At 47.6% G+C, this 19,742-nt stretch overlaps 1 protein-coding gene across 3 annotated transcripts in view; it reads left to right on the top strand.

Annotated features, from left to right (window-relative positions):
* The window catches only part of CAMTA1 (calmodulin binding transcription activator 1), a 697,561-nt gene that overhangs the window by 582,098 nt on the left and 95,721 nt on the right, over positions 1-19,742 (top strand). For all 3 annotated transcript variants that reach the window (XR_009759573.1, XM_061602029.1, XM_061602030.1), the window contains exon 5: positions 3,641-3,794. Coding sequence is in view for 2 of the 3 variants with exons in the window: in XM_061602029.1 (XP_061458013.1) it covers positions 3,641-3,794 (154 nt within the window). In the remaining variant the exon portion in view is untranslated. The remainder of the gene's footprint in view (positions 1-3,640; positions 3,795-19,742) is intronic.

The following is a 19,742-nucleotide window of genomic DNA, read 5'->3' as shown; positions in this document are numbered from 1 at the left end:
ATCACTGTGCTTGGCAGGTGAGGGCCTCCTGCAGACACCACCTTATCGGGAGGTCCGTTCCGCACAGCCTTTCATGTGGTGGGCCCTGCCCTTTGGAACTCCCTCCCCTTATGTATTAGGTGCCACCTCTGTTGAACTTGTGGCACCTTCCTCTTCCAACAAGCCTTTTAAGTAGAGACCTTTCTCCCAATCTGCATCTGGGTTGGAATTGTGTTCTAAGATGTTTTTATTGTTTTATCACTTGTTAAGAGCCAGTGTGGTGTAGTGGTTAGAGTGTTGGACTATGACCTGGGAGACCAGGGTCTGAATCCCCACACAGTCATGAAGCTCCCTGGGTGACCTTGGACCAGTCACTGCCTCTCAGCCTCAGAGGAAGGCAATGGTAAACCCCCTCTGAATACCGCTTGCCATGAAAACCCTTACCATGGGATTGACTTAAGTCAGAATTGGCTTGAAGGCAGTCCATACCAGAGCTTGGAAGATTACTTTTAAAAAGTAATAAATTACAGTTAAAGTTACATGGTCCAAAAAAGTAGTAATTACCGTTACAATTACAATTGCTCTGAAAGTAACTGATTACTTTACTTTTCCTCCAAAGTAATCACTACAATTACATTTCAGTTACTTTAAAAATGCCTACAAGGTGCTGGCCTTGGCTGCTGCACATCTAAGTAGCCTAAAACAACATTAAAAATAAACAAACACATACAGAGGTAGTAGAATAATTATTTTTATTCATAAGATAGCAATGGTGGTCTCTCCGCTGGTAAGGGTGGTGGGGAGGGGGGCAGAGACCACTACTCAGATCTTTGCACGTCAAACCAAGTGCAACCCCCCCCCACTCAGCCAGCCAGCATAATCTCTCTCACTTAACCACCTCCCAGACCCTGCCCTGCCACCAACTAAGGGACACTCACTCAAGCAAACATTTTCCCCTGAGATGTAAAAAAGTTAAAATACTGCAAATGCAGCACAGTAGCCAGAGAGGGTGGTAGAGGCCACTTTGTGTGCCAAGTGCAAACACAGTGTTCTCTCTCTCTCTCTCTCTCTCTCTCTCCCTTTCTCACACACACACACACACACACACACACACACACACACACACACACATGTTGTCATCTTTCACCTCCACAGTTCTTTATCTCCATTCTGCTGCTGCCTCCTTCTCCTCCTTTATCCATGTTCTTAACCTCCGGATCCTTTCCCCCTCCACTCCATTCTTCACCACCACTATCCATTTTTTAAAATAATTGTTTTCTCCACTCCACCCTGTCTCACTCTCTGGCTCCTCCCTCGTCGCCTCCTACCCACCCACAGAACATGAGGAAAGAGCAACACTGCACAGAAGCCCAGTTTGAGGCACATGATTTTCATCCACAAATCAGAGGAGCAGAAGACTTCCCCTGCCCCCCCCAAGTAATGCCCAAAAGTAATTCTGGAAACGTTACAATTACTCCACAAAAGTAGTGAAATTACTCCTAGTTCTATTACAATCAAAATGTAAAGGAATTACCCACTCGTTACTCGAAAAAGTAATGAATTACAAGTAATTCGTTGCTTGTAACTAGTTACTTCCAAGCTCTGGTCCATACACATCCCTTGTTGTTTGCCACCCTGGACTCCTTGTGAGGAACAGCTTGACAGCGGGTTGGGGCTGAGCAAAAGCAACTCAGGACTGGGAAGAAATTCATGTCATTTGCATTTTTAAGGGATTTTTACTGATTTTCTAAACATATCTAAATATTAGCAAACACTGTTCATTTCACATTGTTACACTCAGTAAGTAGCACATAAAAGAACCATGACTTATAGTGAACAAACACAAAATAACCCAAACCAAAGAAGTGCATCGTTTTCATTTTAATGTGAACCTACCTAATTTGTACCTCCCGAGCCAGTGAGCCAACCGGAACGCAGCAATCCTTCAAAATTTTGCACGTGCCTGAATGTGGTGGTGCTGTTCTCTGACCAAAAATTGCATACAATAGTGACAATAACATACATAACTACATTATTTTAGAGGAAACTCTTGCAAAAATGCATATATATTAAGAGAAATGAGTATAAAAATGCATATAATTATAATAATAAAATTTTATTTCTAGGCCGCCTATCTGGCCGAATTAACGGCCACTCTAGGCGGCATACATAGACTAAAATATAACAGAGTAAAATATATGAATTTTTAGACTGATTTGCACATTAATGCAGAAATGGAGCAAATTGAATTTAGGGTTGGTAAAATGAGAGACAGAGAGCAAATGAAACTGACGGCTTGGTCCATCCATAAAGAGAACCTCAAGGCTGCCACAAGTGAACCAGGGCAGGTGAGGAAGCTTCCCCTCTTGGCTCTGCCCTCAGTCTCTCTCCTCCTGGATTCTGGCTCAAGAAGCGGAATTGTGAAGCCGGATCCCAGAGGGGAGATTTGCCCAGTTGTTGCCTCCAGCTCCTTCAGTCTGCGTACATCATGTCTCCCCCTTGGTGTTACCAATATGCAAGTGTTCGCTGATAAAACACTGCAAAAAAGTGGTCCTGATGGGCCTTCCTCTCACCCGCAGCACCCCAGCCATGAGCAAGGAAGCACGCAGAGGCCCAACGGCAGCTTCCTCTGTGGGAAGGGAGTTCAGGCCCACAGGAGCCTCCAACTGCCAAATGTCTGCCCTGTGCCTTGCTCCCAATTCAGGTGCTGTGGAGGATGTCATAAGCAAACAAAGTGGGATTGAATCTGACCAATAACTTAAGCCCATTGATTTCAATGGGTCTACTCTGAGTATGACTTAGTAGGCTAGAAGAACCCAGCGTTTGGGATTCGGCTCAGCATTAATAGGACTTTCCAGCACAGGGCTGGAGAAGTTCTGTGGCCTTTAGATGCTATGGGACTCCCAGTTCCCATCAGTGCCAGTAAGCAAGGCCAAAGGCCACAAGTGCCCCCCGGACTCCGTCCTAGCAAGTGGTGCTCAGCTGAGAATTAGGCTGCAGGCATGGCTGCCCTCCTTGGACCTAGTGACCCCTCCGACCCACACCCCCATGCTCTTTTCCCACTTTGAAGGCCACCACTGTCTGGGGCTGCTGCTTCCTCCTCATGCTCTTTAATGGGGGTTTAGTCACCCAGCAGACTGGCTTATTGGGAGGGGGGAGTGAGGTTGCAGAAAACCATGGGGGGTTGCTTGTTTAATGGCGTTGCCTTTTACAAGTATTGTTGTGAGCTTTTATTGACTAAAAGGTGTAGTAGTAGTAGTAGTTATTTTGAAAGTTATTTCTTGGTTTGTTTGCTATGCCTTTGGACACCTCTTAAGATATCATACCCAAATATTGCATGCTGGTTCCTGACAGCAAGGGGCAGATTTCTGTGCTTTAGATACACCTAGGCACCATTTTGAATCAAGATGGTGCACTAGGCCTTTCCAAACTACACTGATTTGTATTCCTAAGCAACACACTCCTGGGAATTCCTTGAATTCCAGGGTACAAGTCTGCTAATCTACTATATATTTTAGAAACCTTTTAAAACTGCACTGATTTTTTTTTGTTTCTTAGCCTTCCTGAGTAATGATGACTATGAGACTGCTAGATGATGATGGCAGTAGTAGTGGCAGTGTTGATGGTGTTGTGCCTCTGTTCTCTGCCCTTCTCCCTGTAGAACCCGGACATCGTGCTGGTCCACTACTTGAATGTACCCGCCATCGAGGACTGTGGGAAGCCATGTGGCCCCATCTTGTGCTCCATAAACACGGACAAGAAGGAGTGGGCGAAATGGACAAAAGAGGAGCTGATTGGCCAGCTGAAGCCAATGTGTGAGTAGCATCTGCTGAGCTTGGGGGCCCGGAAACTGGAGGGCATGGGGTCATCTTTCACTTGGCGTGGCTTACATACCAATCGCTATAACAAATCCACAATGCACCCCACAGAATTGGTAGGAGGAGGGTTATGGGCAGTTTCTGTAGTGTGGGTGTGGGAGGGGAAAGTGGGGAGATCCTCAGCAAGATTTCAAGTAGGGTTGCCAGGTCTCCGGTTTTTGCCCGGAGACTCCAGATTTTTGGGGTGCTCTCCAGGTCTCCAGGTGAGTCATCTCAATCTCCAGACTCTCAGCTTTCATTTAAAAAACAAATTAAGTTTCTAGGTAGTCTGGTTCACAAGATATACACCAAAATGTCACACACCCCTCCAGCTTCAGTTAAAAGAGCTCATAGCTGGCTACTCTAATCACTCCCCTTCAGGTTTGTAGCCAATAAGTGAAGTCAGGGTTGTGATTGACAGTGCAGTAGCTAGACTTCTTTGCAAGTTAGAAAACATGTTTTATCCTGCTTTTCTGAAAATCTCATTAACTGAGTAAGTATATAGCTTTCAGTCTTTTTCTCTCTTGTGTGCAGGAGTCAAATAACTTTAAATTTTCCTGGACTGTTGAAGAGGGCAGTGTTTTGAAAACCTTTCCAGTATGAAGCTTTAATTCAGTACTTGCTTTTCTGGGAGTAAAGCTGCAATGCTAATCGCACACACACAGAGTAAACCCCATTTAATTCAATAGGACTTACCTTTGAGTAGACATGGTTAGGATTGTGTTGTAAATTGATGGGACTTTTGAGTGAACATAGCAAAGAATTGTGTCTGTGTTGTAAATCTTTCTGTCTCTTTCCTGCTTTTATTATGTTTGAAACAGATACTGATTTTTTTTAAAATGTTCTGCAATGACTGACTGGTTTTGAAAATAAACTATTATATGGGGTGTATGTATCTTTACATCTCCAGTGTGTGTGTATATGGAGTCTTTCCAACAACCCTGTGAGGTAGGGTTGCAGACTGGAAACCAAGGCAGCTCACAATAAGAAATAAATCTCTTTAAAATCCAATAACCATAAAAACAAGTATAAACAGTTGCAAAACAGCTTAAAGGGGCATGATTCTGAATTTTGGATTGGGTGAATGAAGTTCCTTATAACTTGAGGTTGCAGTTCTGTCCCTGTTTGAGTAAGCCCCACTGAATACATTGGGACTTGCTTCTGAGTAAACAAATGGAGGATTGCCCTATAACTATCTTTACAGGTTGTGTAAATAATAAACATAGTTGAAAGTCATGCTTATATAAATCTTTCTTCATACTATGTCCCGATAAATATCTGATTTCACACTTGGTTGTACATGATTATTTCATCTACATTTTAAGTGTACCCTTCTTCTTTGGGGTGGACATAGTTCCCCTCTGTTGTTTTCATCCTGGGGGGCAGATGAGGCTGAGAGATGATGAGTATCCCATGGTCACCCAGTAAACTTTATAGCTTATTTCCATTTTTAAAAATGTACTAAAACAATTTACATGCAGGAAAAGTTTATTAAGTAGATCAACACAATACATTTAAAACACATCCAACTTGCATTTAAAGCACATGGCTTCCCCTAAAGAATATTGGGAAGTGTAGTTTCCCCCTCACAGTTATAGTTCTGACCAGCCTTAACAAACTACAGTTCCCATGATTCTGTGGTGTGATTTATGTGCTTCAAATATGTGTTGGATGTGCTTTAAATGAATGGTGTGGATCTGCACCAGGTATGAAGTATATTCATTAGTGAATTAAACAGAACAATTTTTAAAGATTCTTTTTTAAACAGGAAGGGTTGTAGCTCAGTAGTAGGGCATATGCTTTGCATGGAAAGGTCCAGAATTCAATTTCTGGAAATTGCCTGAAATCCTGGAGATCCAATGTCATGTCATCAGTACTCAGCTAGATGGCACCACCAGTATAAAGCAGATTCCTTTGTCCCTAAAAATGGAAAGAGACCCAAGGGCCACAGTGACTCTAATAGTTATTTATGTATTTTATTTACAACATTTATATAACACTTTATTGTAAAAAAATCTCAAAGTAGTTTACAGAAAGAATTAAAGCAATACAATTAATGGCAAAAACAGTTAAAGACAAGTATTTAAAAACATTTAAAATAATAAAACCAACAATGAGCTTCTACATACCTAGGTAGGCTAAACAAACATGTTTTTAGCAGCTGCTGAAAAGAGTACAATGAAGGCTTCTGCCTAATGTCAAGAGGCAGAGAGTTCCAAAGCATAGGTGCTGCCACACTAAAGGACTGATTTCTTACAAGAGCATAAAAAGTACTATGTGGCACCCATAACAGGAAAAGCACACCTTGAACTTGGCCTGGTAGCAAATCGGCAACCAGTGTAGATTTCAGAGCAAAGATATTATGTGCTGATAGGGTCTCACTCATGTCAGCAATCGTGCTGCAGTATTCTGCACTAACTGCAGTTCCCAGGTCAGGTTGTGCTGCATGGGGATTTCTGTGGCCTTGGCTGATTGGCTGCCAGGATTTTTTTAGTTTTGGGTTTTGGTTATGAATCCTGACTGGTTGCAGGATGCTGAGTTTTCTGCCTTACTCATAGGAATCTTGTGGTTGGTATGGTATTGTGTTTAGGAAATCATCACTGTCTCTTTTTTCATTTCTATTTGCATTTCATTTACCTTTAACCTCACTCCCTTTCATCCATAGAAGCAACAGCGGTGGTTCAATGCATTCAGCTCAACCCCCTAAAACCCACTGATGATGCACCTTGTTGGTTGCATGATGGTTTGTTTCTTGCCCAATAGTGGTCAAAGACTAATCCATATTGGGAAGTGTGGCTGCAATTGTTGTTGTTCCCAAGCTTTTGTCTGTGAAGGTAGACCAATCCATATGCACTTTCTCTCTGTCAATTATTACTCACTGGAATTGGGTTGGCTGTCAAAGTGAGTTTATAGCAGCCCACAGAGGGGACAGAAAGGGTACAGAATCTTCTTACTCTCATTTCTCAGACCTGTTTCTGAAGTGAAGGGTCAAATATGTAAAGAAATTTGGATCTTAAAAGGTAGGGGCAGGGCATTCCAGGCAGGGGGTTGCCAGTCCTACTTGGATATGGATATCTTTGCAGAGGATCCCTAGTCAAGCTTTACCAACAGCACAATCCAAACCATATCTACTCAGAAGTAAGTCCTATTGAGTTCTATGGGGCTTAGCAAGTGTGTTTAGAATTGCAGCCTTCAGGGGCATCCATCTTTACGCCTGGGTGCTCACATCTAAAAATCTCCACAACACCAGGCTCCTTTCTTCCTACAGTGGCCTTCTGGTGACTGGCCTGGCCTGAGGGCACTTAAACCCTTTTTGCCAGAAGCAAGTTGGCTAGATTAAATGTTCCTTACCCAGGCTCCATCTTTTAGCTAAGATTTCTATCTTAAATTTCCAATCAGAGAAATGTTTTTGTTTGAATTGTATGCGCCAAGCAACTGCAGTTGATGCTTAATGAATCATGCTTAATGGCATCACTCGGGCCCGTCCCCATGACATCACTCAGGCCCACCCCATGACATCACTCAGGCCTGCCACTATGCCTGCCCCCAAGATCTCAGGGTTTGGGATGCTTCTGACCTGGCAACCCTAATTTCAAGGCTTACTGTTGGGTTCATTCAAGAATGAGCTGCAAACAAACGAAAGAGTGTCTTTGCAGGGCCTTCACCATGGGCTCCTTTTTACGCCTTTTTTCAAGCAAAAGTATGTGCACCTTTGACATTCATGACATGCCTAAAAGACATCTCCTCATTTCACTGTATGTAGCAACTGTCACTCAGTTGTAAAGCCAAAGCCAGGAATACAGGAACTCCTGAGAGTCCCCACAGGCAGCCTGAAATGCAGGGAACGAGCTCATGCACACAGCAGAATCTCTGCCGGGCTGCCCAGAAGCAGGTGAGGTTGCTTTGTTTCCTTGCTTGCACACACAGATCTGATGCCCACAAATAATTTCCTTTGATGCACTTCTCTGTCTGCTTTTCACTTGTTGCCATGACAAACATGTCCCTCTTGGGCCCACCCACCGATCCCCCCACCTCTTCCTCCCCCCCCACGGCTACTATTGCTGCTGCTGCCATCCTTGGCAGGATCTGGCTTGCCCCCTATCAGGCTCTTTCCCTCCTGACTGACTGCGCGTTTAAGTTTAATGACCAATCTGGAGTGAGTCACTCTCCTCCCGTGCCGATTGCAGCCGTATTGAACCGTGCTTGCTTCACTTTGGCCACCCGGCATCCCTCGTGGCCGTCTCTGTTCGGCACAGGCTGCAGATTATGCAGCAAGCCCAGGCATGGGAGAAACTGTCCTTCTGTAGGGCAGCTGTGCTGGGAATGAGCCAGGCCAGGTCAACCTGAGCTGTGGCTCCTCCAGGCCAAGTTCTCCCAGAGACAATCTTTTCCCTTCATTTTCATTGTCAGCCTCATCCCTGGGCCATTGCAAATGCTTTCTCCTTTGCTCCTGCTGAGCCCAGGACTGAGTGTGTGCAGAAGAGTGCCTTTGAAGGCCGTCTGCTTGCTGAGGACATGGCGGAGTGCCATCCATGGGCCACCCGCAGGTCCACAGCAGTTGTGGCAATGGCTCTGTGCTTGTCACCATGCCATGGTGAGTGAAGAGCCTTGGCAGGAGTGCCAGCCGTGCCTGCTGAAAATGCCCCAGGCCATTCAGGAACGAACACACGGAGTATTACCAATCTACTCTGTGGCAAAGGCCAGGTCACGGGTATGTCTGGCCACATGGGTTAGGCCAATGAGATGTTCCCATGGTTGTCATGGAGGCCATAAACTCCCAAGCCAGCCCATCTGAGTCCACCAACATCACTGTGAAGGGGTTCTCCAACACCACACCTGAGACTATCTCCACCAGTTTAGTTAGGGAGCTTGTAGTGCAGCAAGTTGGACAGCACGCTAACAACATCCTCATTCTGCCTCTTTGCCCGAACACCATGAACAGTCCCTTGAATGCAGACACAGTATGGATTGGTCTTCTGGCAAGGATGTTTGCAACTCCCCACACCTCCCTGCCCTACTAACCTGGGATGGTGTTGCATCAGGCACCCAGGTGGCCACTCAGCTCATCTGCCCATGTCTCACTTATACACAACAGCTGGCCCCCTCATCCACAATCAAATTGTGTACGATAGATGTTATGATATCTAAGAACGTAAGGACATCTGCCTGTTCAAATCTTCCTGAGATCTTCAGAGGGGGGAGATTAGAGACATAGTTTCAAAGTGGCCTACCACACTTCAACCTTGGATCCCCAGATATTGTTGGACTACAACTCCCATCATCCCTGGCCATTAGCCTAGCTGACTGGGGGATGATGGGACCTGTGGTCTAATAACATCTGTGGGCCCAAGAGAGAAGAACCCTGGCCTACCCAATCTTGTGGAAAGCTTACCTTGTTCCACTCCTGATCAGACCAGCCTGGACTCCAGACGTGAGCTGCCACAGTCTGCCTGACTCTCCCTGCTGTGACACCATCAACAGCTCTACTGAGGGGATGTGCTGGCAAAGAAGTTATGTGAGCAGAGTTGACACCATTGCTGGAAAAGTCGGTAGTCTGGATGCAGTGGAGCTCACCACACACACCTGTCTGTTTTTTGTCATCTGCAGAAAGCAGCTGTGGGGGGTTTGTCAGGTGCTGGGCCTGGTGAGCCTTTCAGGCATCTATTGGCTCCAACAGTTGACCAACCATGGGACCCAAGCTCAGGCTGACGTAGGAAGGAGCCTTCATTACGGTACCACCTCTGCAGAGAGAGAACTTGTCCAGCAAACCACCCAGATGTGTAAGCATCAGCCACCACGAACTCTCTGTGTGCCTGTGGTGGTAGTGGAGCTGCAACTTTGGCACCCCTGAAAAGCCCCAGTAAAAGGAGATCAGGACTGGCAGGCAGCCTAGAGTGATACGCTTGGCTGTGCATGGCCAACTGCATGGCTGCCATGTCGTCCCTGGTCCCCAACTCAAGCTCCTTCCCAGGACTGGCCCCAGACTCACTTCTGGCCCACTGTTGTTGCTTAAACGCTGCTGTTTCCAGCATTGCCCATGTAATTTATTTTGCAGCCGGAGGGGCTATACACTTGGAAAACTCCCCACCGCCAAAATAAATAAAACCAGAGAGTCTAAGGAAACTGGATGTGGGTTCTGGAATCGCAGATCCTGGCGATTGCCGCTGCGGTGCGCCATCAGAATGACAGCAGGCACCTGCATCTGCATAGCCCTGACCTTAAACAGAGGGCCCAAACTGCCCCCCAGGGTTGGAGAACTGCAGCTGGAAAACTTTTGAGGGTATCATCACTGATATCAATCTGAGACCTGTGATGCTGTGCTACACAGAAGGGGGAAGGCGGCAGCAAGCTTTAAAATCTGCAGTGCGTCAGGAAAAGCGATGTGTGAACGACACCAAACCGGCTGTAAATCTCTTTTATGCTTTGGGAGGGAAGTGCAAAGTTCTGCCCAATTATTCAGCCTGCTTACGCATCTGCACGCCCCTGTTTATAGATGCGCATCCTGGGAGAAGCTGCCAAAAAATGCAGATCAGACCTGAACAGTGGGTGTGTGTGTGCATGGTGGGGGTGCGTCGCTTTACATTCTGTTCAGGCTTTGGGAACACGTCCAGGGAGCGCCACGAGCTCGCCTCGCCAGGAAGCCCTTCGATTGGGTCCCAACGCAGAGCCTGCTGCTAAATCCAGAAGCCAAGCACATTAGCTTCATCACATTTCCACATAAATCACATTCCATCGCAGGCTTCACAGTTTGATTTCCTGATGTTTCCAAATTTCTCTGCCCTGAAGGAGATTAGTCCGTGATTGAATCTGAATGTCGCAGCTCCTCCTCATGGAGTCCAGGGGAGCCTTTCGCTGGGCTGGCGGGGCTGCTCAGGTCCTCTTCTCCTGGCTCACCTGTTGCATGAGGCAGCTCCAGTGCCGCTGCCTCCCCCTCCCGCAATTACCTTTATTCCTGAAACACAAACTTTGTGGGTGAGATTTGGTGTCCCCCCTGCAGCCCCCCACTGCCTTTTAAAGTAGATCTCTTGTGGGAAGGACCTGCCTCCTGGGGGCAGATTCAAGGGGGATTTATCGCCTCTCTGGAGATGGCTTTTATTTAAGGCTGGAGAAGAAAACTTTCTCCCGGCAACACACGTGCACTCATATGTGCATCCTTGACCACACGTGCACCCATACGTGGATGCCTACATGTGTCACCAGAGGAGGTGCTGTGCCCCAGATCTGGAGCCAAGAGCTACGAGGGGAGGCCACAGGGCCCTCGCCATGTCCATTATGAACAGGGGAAGATCAGGTTTAGGTGAGCAACCCATCTGTATTTATTACAAAGACAAATCAGTCAGGAGGTCTGCAGCTGGACATATATAAATAAATAAATAAATTTAATTTTTGTGTCGCCTATCTGGCCGAAGCCACTCTAGGCGACGTACACATTAAAATGCAGTAAAATACAATGTAATACAAAATAAAATACAATGCAGTCAACACTAATGTAGCAGTATAAAACCATGTAGGGCAATCAATAACAAATTATAAAACAATCACAGAAAAATTAGCCCACCCCGGAGATCCCAAAGGCCTGTCCAAAGAGCCAAGTTTTCAAGGCTCGGCAAAATGTATCCAGGGAAGGGGCATGGCGAAGATCGAACGGGAGGGAGTTCCAGAGAGTGGGGGCCGCCACTGAAAATGCCCTCTCTCTAGTCCCCACCAACCTAGCTGTTTTTGTTGGTGGGACTGAGAGAAGGCCCTGCGTGGCTGATCTAGTCGGGCGGCTTAATTGGTGGTACTGGAGGTGCTCCTTCAGGTAAACTGGACCGAAACCGTATAGGGATTTAAAGGTTAACACCAACACCTTGAATTGGGCCCGGAAAACAACTGGAAGCCAGTGTAGATGAAATAACACTGGCGTGATGTGATCACGGCGGCGGCTGTATGTAAGCAAACGAGCCGCCGCATTCTGCACCAGTTGTAATTTCCGGACCATTTTCAAGGGTAACCCCACGTAGAGCGCATTGCAGTAGTCTAATCGAGAGGTGACCAGGGCATGTACCACCAGTGGGAGCTGATGGATAGGGAGGTAGGGTTGTAGCCTCCATATGAGGTGTAGTTGATACCAAGCTGCCCGGCTCACTGCCGAAATCTGAGCCTCCATGGACAGCTTGGAATCAAGAACAACCCCGAGGCTATGGACCTGATCCTTCAGGGGTAGACTCACCCCATTAAGCTTCAGGTCAACAACACCCAACCTTCCCCTGTCACCCACAAGTAGCACCTTGGTCTTATCAGGATTGAGCTTCAGCCTGTTCCTTCCCATCCACCCACTCACGGATTCCAGGCACTTGGACAAGGTCTCCACAGCCGACTCCGGTGTGGATTTAAAAGAGAGATAGAGCTGCATGTCATCAGCATATTGGTGACACCGCAGCCCAAAACTCCTGATGATAGCTCCCAGCGGTTTTATATAGATGTTAAATAGCATGGGAGAGAGGATAGAACCCTGTGGCACTCCACAAGTGAGGGGCCAAGGGTCTGAAACCTCATCCCCCAATGCTACCTGTTGATGCCTGTTAGAGAGAAAGGAACGGAACCACTGTAAAACAGTGCCTCCTATTCCCAATCCTTCCAGGCGATCTAACAAGATACCATGGTCGACAGTATCAAAAGCCGCTGAGAGATCCAGGAGGACAAGAAAGGTGGATTCCCTCCTGTCTAATGCCCTCCTCATATCATCCACCAGAGCGACCAAGGCTGTTTCAGTACTATGTCCAGTCCTGAAACCCGATTGGTATGGATCCAAATAATCTGTTTCATCCAAGTGTGCTGACAACATGCACAGGTTTACAGCCCAGACCCAGCCTGAATCTGACGGGGGGGGGAGGCATGGGCAGGAGAAAGGAGAGGGGCTGGCAGGCTGTGACCGAGGCCTGGAGGCAAGCGGCAAACTCAGAATGTGACTGACAGGGAAGGCAGAACGAGTCTGAGGTGTCTTTTGGTGTTCATGGTTACCTGGGGGTTTAAGGTTAGGCTTGTGTGGGGACCAGAGTGTTGGTGGAATTGGGTGTCAAGACAGCCTTGCCTTCCAATCAGAAGATGCCTCTTGCTATCCACAAACAGCCAGAAAGAAAGAAGGCAGTTATGGGGGGGGGGGAATGCAGGCCAAACGGCATAGGCCCCCTTCAGCCCTGGCCAGCACAATTCCCCAAACAAGCAGCATAGGCTAAGAGCACAGGGCTATAGTCCTTTCTCCCCTCCCCTCATGTGCCCCCAAACTCTGGTCCAGAGGATTCCCCCAGCCCTGTGGAGCTTGAGGTGGGTTGTGATGCCCCAGGCAAGTGGCCCCTGGAGAAACAGAAGGGCCATCTCTGAAGAGAAGCCACTTTTGGAGAGCTTTGGGGGGAAGCGCAGGGAGAAAACTCTCTGGCCGTTGTCACCTGTCAGCTACTTCCAAGCGCCCGGCCTCCACTCCAACGCCAGCCTGACTTGCTTCCCTCTGCGCTTGGTTGTCCTTGCTTTGAGAGCTCTCCAGACTGATCTGCAGATGCCCTTAGAGGCATTTGTTAGCCGAAATGAGATTAGGGAAGCAGAGCTCCGTTTCCTGCAGCCACGCCGTCTGAGCAGCAGCTGAACTGTGAGAACCTGGACAGTGTGGTCCAATGTGCCAGCCTCATTGCTCATCTTTCTAGTTCTGCCAAGCGAGACCCAAAGGGTTGCAGGTGCTGGCTTAGGACTTTGCATCCTGTCCTGTGACCGGATGAGACACTAGGAAGGCTGGTCCTCTGGGCAGGACTCCATCTTGGCTGATGAGGCTTCCCCGCAGCAGCAGAAGAAACTGCATGCTTTATGGGATATGATAGAATCGCCACCACGCGTCACCTTAAAGAAAATGTTCGGCAGAGTTAGATGGCTCTGCTCTGGCAGAACATTAAAAAGATTCAAGGGAAGGAGAAATAATCTTGATTTTAAAAAGGCCAGCTAACTTTTCCCAGGGGGCTGCCATAGATCCCTAGATTTAATCACACTTGTTTCTTCTGGGTCTTATAACTTCACAGCCTTGGGTGCTACTTACACAAATTTAAGACTTGCATGCTCTTTTTAATATATAATAGGATTATGACATTTAGTGCTGGTGCTTCCTCTTCCACTGGTCACAGTCACAAAGAGTCTGGTGGTGAGTCCTGAGGATGAACTCGGTGTCCCAGCCTCAGTCTAGAAGGCTCCAGCACCAACTTTGCACTGCCGCTCGTAGGGATGGAAAGATCCGTCAGTTTTGGATCTCTCAGTTTCTCTTAAATTCAGTTCTCCACATTTCTGCAGTAATTTGTGATTTAAAAAAAAAATCCTCATGGAAATTCTCCAGCATTTTAGTGCAGATTTCTCCTAATAAACACTTTTTTGTAGGCAGTTTTGACAAAGGCACACATTTTTGCAAGCAGTTTCTCAACATGCAATGCATTTTTGTATGTAGTGTGGTGTAGTGGTACTATGACCTGGGAGAGCAGGGTTCGAATCCCCACACAGCCACGAAGCTCACTGGGTGACCTTGGGCCAGTCACTGCCTCTCAGCCTCAGAGGAAGACGATGGTAAACCCCCTCTGAGTACCGCTTACCATGAACACCCCATTCACAGGGTCGCCATAAGTCAGAATCGACTTGAAGGCATGTATTCCTTTCCATGCACACTTTCTCCAAACATATGCATTTTTGCAAACATTGTTTGGTTGGCGACCTGCATTGTAAAATTCAGATGTGTGAATTTTGAAGGATGGGTGTGTTTTGGAAAGTGCGAATTTGATGCTTTAATTTGAAATGCGAACTGAATCAAATTTCTCACCCGTCCCTAGCCACTTTCCAGTAGGAGTCTCATGAGAGCCAATGTGGTATAGTCATTAAGGTGCTGGACTACAACCTGGGAGACCAGGGTTCAAATCCCCACATAGCCATGAAGCTCACTGGGTGACCTTGGGCCAGTCACTGCCTCTCAGCCTCATGAAAACCCTATTCACAGGGTCGCCATAAGTTGGAATCAACTTGAAGGCAGTACAGGAGTCTCACGCACCATGTTTTTGCTCCATGGCTGCAGTGTGGCATTCAGTCTTTGCTTGTATAACCTCTTTGACATTACTGTACACATGATTGCATGCTGATTATATGCTGGGATTTACTGGGAAATCTAGAAATGGGTTAGTGGAAAGTGTTAGAAAGAGAAGGCAAAAACTGCATTAGGCGTATTGAGGTACGCATAATCACAATGACAATTTCTCAGTCAGCTACAAACATATAGTGGCTGACAGAAATTAAGGCAACTTTTTCAATATGGCCATTAGAATTTCTGGAGCAGGACCCAGAAGTTCTGAAGTGGCATTACTTGCCTGTCATTTTTTTAAATTATCACTTGAGACTCATCCTTCTACAGGAATCTGCTGCATATGAACATGAGGATGTGAAATTGATGTCTTAATCACCTTTCCACCAAACCCTCAAAAAGACTTACAAAAAAAACAATCTAAAACAGCCGGGAATCAGTACAACGCATCAACCAAACAACTAAAAATGACTAGAAGAACAGCAGAAATGTTTCCCCATCACAATCAAATTAATAAAAGTAAAAAGCCCTGATTAATAAAAGATGTTTTAAAAAATCATTCAAAGGCCTGAGAGAAATGAAAGATCTTTGTCTGACACAAAAAAGATGTTAAAAGAGGGTGAGCCCCTTTGGGGAGAGTATTCCATATGCGGGGGGGGGGACCATTCCAAAGGCCCTCTATTTTGCCATCACCCCTCCATACCTCTGAAGGAGGGGACATCTAGAGGAGGACCACCATAGATGACTTTGGGCCTGGGCGGGCTCAGATGCGGGACGCGCCCAATCAAATATTGGTCTCCCAAGCCAGAGAAGACTTTATAGGTTAAAACCAGCCCCTTGAATTGGGCTCAGAAATGTACTGGAACCGAGCACAGAGGAGCAAGAACCAGTGTAACAATGGGGGGTCTTTGTTCTGGAGATCTTCATTTGGTGAGCCTGGTGTTCTGCACAGGATGAGGAAGGCCCCTGTGGAACTCCTCGTTCTGGAAGGGTGTGGTGGTTCCATGAAGCCCAGAACTTTTGGCAGGAATCAGCAAAAGAAGAAGCCGGCCTTTGCCAACCCTTCCCCCCCACCTCAGTGTTTAGACTGCCATTCCCATCAGCATCTTCCTTTTTTTTCACCCATCATAAGACTTAGGTTAATGAGGGCACTTTCACAGCCAATAATTTTGTGCCAAGAAAGCATAAAGAGACAGCAACATATAATGATTGTTGTGTGTTGTCCACTAACTAGGATGGCTGTGTAGATTAATTCACAGCTGTTACCCATGATGATAGCTAAGTGGAACCTCCATGTTCAAAGACAGTGTATCCCTGAATACCCAATAAACAAATGCTATCATAAGAACATAAGACGAGCCTGCTGGATCAGGCCGAAGGGGGCCCATCTAGTCCAGCCTCCTGTTCTCACAGTAGGCAACCAGATGCCCCTTATGGGAAGCCCCCAAGCAGGACCTGAGCGCAAGAGCAACTCTCCCCTCCTACAGTTTCCAGCAACTGGTATTCAGAAGCATCCGACAGTGGAGGCACTCACCCCACTTGCAAACTTTGTCCCTGCCCCACTTGTAAACTTCCAAGAGATACCTGGATCTGGATGGCAGCTGTTGGAAGACAGAGTCCTGGATGTGACACACCTATAGTGCTTAGGTTGTATCTTGGGGGGGGGGGTCCTGGGCGAAGCGTGTTATGTGAAGGGTGAGAGTTCCCCAGAAATACTAGCCATTTTTGTAATGGTGTCCCTCCAGTGATCTTCTCCAACTTCAGCCCTCAGCGTCATGGAATGCGAAGGGAGCTCTCGGCAGAAGCAGCATCTTCTGCTGTTTACACAATGTCACGTTTGACAATTGACTCTCTCTCCCTCCCACGTCAAAGCCAAAGTCGCACCTCCAGCAAATGGTGCTCTGTGTCAGTAATCTATAATCACTGTGTTCTTGCTTACTCCTCATTATTCAAAGCACAGACCTGAAACAACCAACATAATTCTTAAGTCTGTAATCTTGGTGATTATAGAATATTTAAAGGCGGGGCGGGGGTGACTCCTAATAACAAAAGCTTTCATTTTGTATCAAAGCACGCAGAATCCCGTAATTCACTGATCAGTTAGCTCCATCGTGTGGCTAGCAAGGAAAACATCTCTTTCCCCTCCCCCTATAAAATTGGGGCTGGGGGAGGGGGCCTCTGCACTGCCCCTGCTGCAGCCCAGCTTAACCCCTGCTGTTCCAACATGCTGGTCTTCCGAGAAAGGAGGAGATTTGTCCGTCAACCCCCATTCCTTCAGCTCTAGATGTGTGCCCTTGCGTGTGTGTTTGTGTGCACGCAACCTGTTTATTGAGTATTTGTCCTGATTTGTTCAGCGGGAGTTTAGATTATGTTGGCTATTTATTTCCTTATTGCAAAAAGTCTGATCTTTTGGGGAAGCAGGTTTGTTGTTCAAGAACTCCCAGTCAACTGCAATTGTGTAATCTGAATTAGCTGGTAGGTGATTGAATTCCTCCTGAAAATAGCGGCAGCCTGGAAGCACTGTGAGTCTCCCAAATCAGGAATTGTTATTTGCATAGGATACTCAGGGATTTAGTACGATTCTTGCTTCAGTTTGTTTCTAATGTCCGTGAAGTCCTGGCATTGGCCAGAATGCTCATTTGTGTTACAAATGCTTCTCTCCCACTTTGTCTTCCGCATTGGCAACCCTCGACATTTGTGTAAATAGCACATGAGAAATGCTCAACAAAGAGCCATCAGAGGTCAAGCCACCACAGAGAGAACTTCCCTAGCACCTCAGACACGCTGCTTTTCTGCAGTTCACACATTCAGCAGCAAGTCCTGAGTGCTGCAAAATCCAGGGGTCTACCCGTGTTTGACAGGCAGGTGTGCAGAGGGTCCTTGCCATGCTGCTGGGAATCCTGGATAAGCAGAGCTTCCGGCTATGTGAAAAGAGCCTTCCATGAGTGCAGTTGTATGCATGCAGACAGGATACATGCAGACATTCAACTGAATGATGGAGGCTGGGAAAGCAGATACCACATCCAGTCTCGCTGAGATATGTACGCACAAACACACCTTCATGGCAATATGTGCATAGGGTCGTTGAGCTAGGTGGAATGGTGCCTTCATGAGTGAGAGGAAGATGACTAACCAGGCAAAGGGAAAATCAGGTGGAAAGGAAAGATTCTATTAGATTTATTCAATTTCTGTATCACTTCACACCAAAAGAGCCCCATAGCAGCTTATACAGAAAGAGACAACATACAATAAAAACATATTGTTTAAAAGCGCCACAATATCATCAGTGTTGGAGGCTGCGACTGGGACTGACTGGGGCAGATCTCAGCCTCTGTGACTGGGAGCAGAAGTGCCCTCTCCCCCACTCCCACCCCAGAGCTCCCACCTCTTGTGGCCTCCCATCCAGCTCCAGCTCCAGCTGTGGCCTCTGCCTGTTGGCCTGCTGAGGGCGCCTCACCTTGGGGGCTTCCCAGAAAGGGGCCCCATCCCTTCTGTCCACTCTGGCTCTCCTTGGACCCACCGAGAGCCCTCCTTCTCCCTTGACAAGCAGCTGCACAAATCTTCAGCTGTTCTTAAGGACTAGCAACATGTGGAAGGGTTGGCCTTGGGTACGGTAAGCCCCATGTGGGGTTGCAAAGCACCTCTATGCAGTCTGCACACTCATGCCCCCCCCAGGGGGTTCCCAAGGCAGCCTGCAAGGCCGTCCAAGAGTGGGGGAAGGGGAATTGACCAACCCCACTCACTTTCCTATTGAAATGAATGGCAGCCATTCAGTTATAGTGGAGGCCGTCATTGCGGGTGGGGTGAGGCGGGGGTTGATTCCACCCCCACTAGGTCTGGAGGGGAAGATTTGGTTGTGCCCCCACATTGCGTCCTGACCGCTTTATCCCACAGAAAGCAACAGGCAGCACTGAGAAGCGAGCCAGCCGTTCACCTGCACCACCTGGCCCTGAGCACTCGCCTTCCTTTTGGGGCACCTGGTTGGCCACCATGAGAGGGACAGGATGCTGGAGGGGCCCCCTTGGGCTTGATCCACCTGCTGCTGCTGCTGCTAATGATGATGCTGGGCTCTTTTTGCATTCTTATTCTTTGCCATGATTAGCCATTGGCGGCTGGTCACACTTCCTTCTTTTTGCTTACTTGCCACGTATATTCAGCCAGCCGTTCTGCCTAAGCCCCCACAATGGCTTACACTTCACAACGGAGGAAGAGTGCTCCTCAGAGCCTTGTTTTATAACCTGTTCTTTTCATTTGTGAGGCAACTCAGAGAACTTCCCCTTATAACCCAAAGCAGGCAAACTGGTTGTGAGGCAAGCAGAGAGACAATGGGGTTGCCTCTGCTCAGTGAGGCACTCTGCAGGTGAAACCAGCCTTCCTGGCACTGGAGAGGGTGGGGTCCCGGGTGTGTCACAGCCAGGCCAGGCCTTGCCTTTTGCTGGCCTTTGGGGGAAGCTGTGCCTTGCGGTGGGCACAGAAGGAGGAAGGAGAAATTAATGGCTCTTGCAGCAGAAGACATCAATGAGCTGCGTGGCACCCGTTCAGCAGTTTGCCAGTTAGCGCACCGGATGTGGAGATGCTGGAGAGAGAGCACAAAGCTGGGCACGTTCGGCGCAAAAGCACCTGGTTGCCAGCATGGGAGCAGCTGGTGTCTCCGGCAGCTGAGCAGAGCCCGGCTTTTCCTCTCGTCATCGGTGGTGCTTGGGGCACAAGAAGAGTAAGAAGCGCCAGACCCTGGGGCAATCCTCCTGGGTGGAGGGGCGGCCTCTCCCTGAGAATCAGTGAATCTCTTCCATCCAAAGTGCTTCTCAGGTTGTATCCCTGTGCCC

This window comes from Rhineura floridana, chromosome 18 (assembly GCF_030035675.1).
Source record: "Rhineura floridana isolate rRhiFlo1 chromosome 18, rRhiFlo1.hap2, whole genome shotgun sequence".
NCBI classification, from domain to species: domain Eukaryota; kingdom Metazoa; phylum Chordata; class Lepidosauria; order Squamata; family Rhineuridae; genus Rhineura; species Rhineura floridana.
Note: the sequence above shows the minus strand (reverse complement) of the source record. Positions and strands in the feature narration are given on the sequence as shown.